Raw genomic sequence first — 5,674 nt, forward strand, 5'->3', positions numbered from 1 at the left:
TTTTTTTTTTTTTTTGTGATAAGGTCTTGGTATGATATGCAGGCTGGCTTCAGTTTTCTAAGCTTAGCCAGTTTTCCTGCCTTTTTGGTGCTGAGACTACAGATGTATAATACAATATCCAGCTCACATTTCCTTTTTATTTAAGTATTGTTTAAAAAAAAAAAGGAAACCCGTTTGTTTTGGGGTGTCACTATGTCACTAGCAAACTTTGAACTCAGACACCTGCCTGTCTCTGCCTCTCCAGGGTGGGTTTAAAGATGTGTGCCTTGTGCTCAGCATCTTTTCAAAATGTCTTATTAAGGGATAGGGAGATGGATCAGGCTTGCCTAGTTTGTATGAGGCCCTGGAATCTATTCCTAGCACTGCTAAAATATTTCTAAAAACACATGCACTTGTGTGTACTTTCATATTTTCATTGTTATCATGTTGGGTCTGACCAATGTTTATAGGTGCTGGCTTATATTCAAAGCTGAAAATGGTGACTAAAGAGACTTGGGGCCAGGGCCAGAGCATGTTCCCAGTGTGAGGCATGGGGCCTATCCTTGGTACTACAAACTGATAAAGAATGGGAAGGCTTTGTGGGTAACTAGGACTTGTTTCCTTTGGTGGTGTAAGATGGTTCTGTCAGGAAACTTGGAGGGGAGGTAAGCAGTAAGGTTTCACAGGTCGGAAGCTCACGACAAAGAACACAGTCACTGGATGTTTAACAAAGCAGAGTCACACTTCTTAGAGATTTAGTTCATGATCACGTAAAAACAAAGCTCTCACCTCAGAGAATAAGCAAGTTTATTCTGGAGCCAGACGCCTGTGGTCTGGGAACACAGAATTAGGTTACCCAAATGCCATATTTCAGTTTGGTAACAGCTTTGTGAAGTTTTTATAGTGGTAAGACAAAGAAAATCATCTGGAGTCTGCTACTTACTTATTTTGCTTAAGATGACAGTCTCCAGTTCCCTGTTTCCTTGCAAATGACACAAGTCCATTCTTTTATTCATTCTTACAGCCAAGCAGACTCCCCTGTGTGTCTGTCCTGCTCTGTACCAGTCATCTCTCTATGAACATCTAGGCTGACTACTCTTTTGTAAACACATGGCTTTATTTCTGGGCTCTGCTTTGTCAATTGATGTGTCTGTTTTGACTTGCATAGCGTCCTAGCACATCTTAGAGTAGGTATAGTAACAGCTCTAGCTCTAGCTCGCTAGCTCTTTCTTCCAAGCCCACTCTGCTCTGGCTCCACTGTGGCTCATCCGAGTTTCAGGAGCACTTTTCTTGTATCTAGGCAGAATGTCCCTGGTGTCCTAATAGGACTTGATAGATTTTTTTTTTTTTAACATGAATTGCTAACACTAATTAGTTTTCTGTATATAAATCTATTAAATATATGTTGTGAATGTTTTTTATATGTGGCTTGCCTTTTTCTTTTCTATTTTCTGTTTATGTATATGTGGGATACACATACACCATGGTATGTGTATAGTGGTCCTTTGAAACACCCTGCTACCAGAGACAGTATGTGGAGTGCAGGACGAGGTTCGAGGAGGAGGTTAACTGAACCGTTAGCTCTTGAGGACAGCAGCATCACCTTTTTACTGTGCTGGTGTCGAAGAAATCCTAACATTGCCGAGACTTATCTAAAATGAGAGATTGCTTCTCTCTCAGCCAGGCAGTGCTCTTCCTCACAAAGTTGCATGGACTTGAGTTTACCTCCCTGCCAACCCAGGGGCAAGACTCACATGTTCTCCCTGAGAGGCAGCAGAGGAGGAGGAGACTAAGCAGCGGATGAGCAGCTCACTACCAGTTGGCGACTGAGGAAAGTTCCCCGGGGCTGCTGTGACTGACATCCACCATAACGGAGTAGAAACAGGCATGGGACCACAGCAGGGCAAGGGTTTTCAAACAAAAGCTGTGGAGAAAAACAGTAGTTCACTGTTTATTGGAAAATCAAATTGTTTAAATAGTGGGGGTTCATGTGGAAGTTCCTGTAACCTAGTTACTTGCGACTTTTCTCTTTCTGGGTCTGCCCATGTTTCCTGGAAGAGTACAGTCGTGTTAGCAGCCAGTGGAAGGTCATGCTAATGTGCACAGTGAGTGGTGTGGGTGGAAGGAGTTTGAATTTGAGTGTCTCTGTCCATGGGAGCCGGCATGGCACAGGGCATGTCCTGAGAGTCACTCCACTAGGCAGTATCTACATGCCCAGCTAGACATGGGACCATGCAGGGAAGTGTGTGCATCTAAACAAGCATTCACATGATGGTTGTAAAACCACTAAGCTGCATGTCAGAGCCGATGAGTTGATTGCCAAGCACCTTCGCCATGGCCCACAGGAGCCTGTGAGGTCAGTTCAGGTAAACTCCTATGTCTGATTCATGTGTCTGTTCCTGTGTGAGTCCGGGATGGAGAGAAGGGGATCTCCCAGCAAGGTAGATAAGGTGATGACTGGAGAAGATTCCATAGTCTGAGCCATTGAGTGAGCTGTGCTGGCTATCTCTCCCAATACCATTGCCCCTCCCAAGGGACTTCATGTTGGGGCATCTTGGCAGGTCCTGACAGTGGCCAGCAGTGGCACTGAGCTGCTGGCACACTGCTTCCTAAGGGCCAAGTAGTGTGTAGGCAGCTTCTCTGAAGACACATCACTTCCACACTGCGTCCCCATTCGGTGGACTACAGTTTTGTTCTGACCCTGCCACCAGGCCCTCTTTATCTCTGAGCTTTAAAGACCAACTGAAGAAGTACTAATGCCGCCTGACCATCGATCCGTCCTACCCCTGCTCCCTTCCCCCTGACCATCGATCCGTCCTACCCCTGCTCCCTTCCCCCTGACCATCGATCCATCCTACCCCTACTGCCTTCCCCCCATTTCACTCTGAAAAATAGGATTGGCTTTCCTTGGCCCTGGCTTTGATCTCTCATTTTTGTCAAGTTTTTTTCAGAGGCTCTACATGGTAAGACATCCTGGGCTCCAGCATACTCAGGAAAGGAGGGAATGGGAAGGGAGAGGCTGGGGAGATGGGAAACAGGAGACGGCATGCCCGCTGTAGTGATGTTTAGAAGTTTAGAGTGGAATGAGAGTCTCAAAGTGTAAGGATATGGGAAGGGAAGGGTTGCATGGGTAGATGTGGGTCCATGCAGAGGGGTGCAGCATGCAAAATACAGGAAGTGCCCTCCTTCATCTTCATCCTCCATCATCTTTTTACCTGTGACGGATGTGCCCAGCAGGGAAAAGGGCATTGCAGGCAGTGTGCAGAGTTTGGCATGATGTTCTAGGGTCCCTTGTGGGCTGGAGGTGCAGTTGGCATGTTGGGCTCTACCATAGGAGCTGTGTCTTCCCTATAGTTTTCCCCAACTGGTCACAGCATCACCAAAGTCATTCTGGGAGGAGGAGGGATGAAGACAGGAGTCTCTGTAGCATGAGTCCTGGGTTCGATATCTGTGTGTAATTCTGTCGCTCCTACAACTCTGGTTACAGCTGTGAGTCCTTTGATGACAGAGACGTCTAAGAACTAGACTGTGTGTAATTTCCTCGTGGTGTGTGAAGTGCGAGCATGCACAACTGTGTGGTAAAGCCCACTGCACAGTTGGGGGACAGTGCCTGTTAGTTCTAGGCTGCAGCCTGGACAGCATATTTTGGGATTGGTGGTAACATGGCAGCAAGGGTCTGTTCACTTCAACAGAGCCAAATATAAATGCACTGTAAGATACAGGGAACACACACGGTGCCAGGACTCATCCATAGAGAGAAAGCTCGAGAGTCTCAATGGGGAACGAGCAGCACGCACTCCCGGTATCCCAGAATAGGTCTCAGTAGTCCTCAGCACGGCCACTGCCTCTCACATTAGTCAGTTTCCTCTGACTTCCGGCAGGGATTCTCAACCCTTTCATACAGTTCCTCATGTTCTGGTGACCCCAACCATAAAGCCATTTCATTGCTACTTCATAATAGTAATTTTGCTACTGTTATGAATCATCATGTAAATGTCTACGATACTGGAAATGTGATAAACGACCCCTGTGAAGAGCCTTCCCCCAGCGGTTGAGAGTACTGCTCTAGATGATGTGGTAAGCAGAGTGTAATGCTTCGGTTTCTGTTTACTTCCTGCAGATGGACCTGTCCGTGGAAACCCTCTTTTGCTTCATGCAAGAGCGCCAGAAAAGATACGCTAAGTATGCAGAGCAGATCCAGAAGGTGAATGAGATGTCAGCCATCCTGCGCCGTATCCAGATGGGTATAGACCAGACGGTGCCACTGATGGAGAGGCTCAACAGCATGCTGCCAGAGGCTGAGCGCCTGGAGCCCTTCAGCATGCGGCCTGAGCGGGAGCGGCACTAGCAGAGCACCTGGCCCCTGATGCTTACTTGAGGAGGTTGACCCACACGGACTTTCCCCTGTCGTAGTTCTTCATAACTGAAGTTGGGACAGTTGAATTCCCAGGAATGGTGTAAAGAACTTTGCATCAAGAGTTATTTTTATTTTGCTCAGACTTTTTGAATTCAAAGTGTAGGTAGTCTAGCTACTGCAGTGAAACCATGGAGAAACTGTTCTCCTGGGCACTGTGTGAGACTTTACGCAGCTCTCTGATTTGTGGTTGTAAATATACGCTCTAACTGGTTCCAGTTACTGTTCCCACCCAGTGGCACCCATCACATCAAGGAGGTATCTGGCACTGTCTTCCTGTCCTGCCAGAACACCATCTTTTTTGTTTTTCTGGTACCATGCCCCTTCTGTGGGTCACTGGAAGCTGAAGACTGCCGTCACCCACTCATGAAGGTGTTTCCCATTAGAACTGCTTTCCATACAGAGCTCAGGCTTCTGTCAGCCCGGCAGACCTTGGCTTCCATGACAAGCTTTGCGCTCACTCTCCAGAGGCCGTCCTCTCATGCAGAGACCCTCTGACCTTCACTGATGTGCCAGGGACACTAAAGAGGCTACGGAGCCTCTGTGTGCCTCGGTGTCTGTAGGGCATGAAGCTGGGGAAAGAGCCAGTAATGCTGCCCATCACAGGACTTCAGTGGAAGGGAGAGATGCATTGAGTGCAGGGGTCAGGCAGGGGTCAGGCCTGAAGATAAGAGTTGGGTCTGAGGGCGCTGTCAGGGCTGGGAGCCTACAGCTTCCCCCTTCCCCGTATCCCTCCAGAATCCAGAGCGATTGTTAGGTGTCACAAGAGCCTTGGTGTTTTTATAAGATTAAAATGAATCTGATTAATTTATTGTGTAGCAGCAAAACTTGATCTGATTCTAATCTTTTTTTAATTTTTAATTTTATTATTAATTGGGATGGTGTATATGAGGTGTTCTGTGTGAGTAGGATTGCCATAATGCATGCTTCGAGGTCAGGAGACAACTTTGTGGAGTTGGTTCTCTCTTTCCACCTTTGTGTAGATTCTGGGATCGAACTAGACTTGCATGACAAGCACCTTTACCCACTGAACCATCTTACCAGGCCCTAAAAACACTGGTTCTTAATCAGATATTAATTTATAATGTTCTTAGAACTCAAATTAAGTGTAGGGCATAGACAGTTGAATGGCATGGATATTTGAACTACAGGGAAGGAAAAGATTAAATAAGACATAGGGAAAAATAATAATGTGTAGAAATTTTTTTGTGGGGTTTAGGGGTTAAGACAGGGTCCATGTACTTCTAGGTGGCCTGGAACTCACTACTAGGCTAAGCTGAC

General features: G+C 46.7%; 1 protein-coding gene across 5 annotated transcripts in view; it reads left to right on the forward strand.

The window, feature by feature from the left end:
- Borcs5 (BLOC-1 related complex subunit 5) overlaps window positions 1-5,220 on the forward strand; it is a 70,461-nt gene extending 65,241 nt beyond the window's left edge. For all 5 annotated transcript variants that reach the window (XM_031383635.1, XM_031383637.1, XM_031383638.1 and 2 more), the window contains one exon: window positions 4,100-5,220. In XM_031383635.1, coding sequence (XP_031239495.1) covers window positions 4,100-4,327 — 228 coding nt within the window. In that variant the 3' untranslated portion in view covers window positions 4,328-5,220. The remainder of the gene's footprint in view (window positions 1-4,099) is intronic.
- Window positions 5,221-5,674: the final 454 nt, after the last annotated feature.

This window comes from Mastomys coucha, unplaced genomic scaffold, assembly GCF_008632895.1.
Source record: "Mastomys coucha isolate ucsf_1 unplaced genomic scaffold, UCSF_Mcou_1 pScaffold20, whole genome shotgun sequence".
Lineage (NCBI taxonomy): Eukaryota > Metazoa > Chordata > Mammalia > Rodentia > Muridae > Mastomys > Mastomys coucha.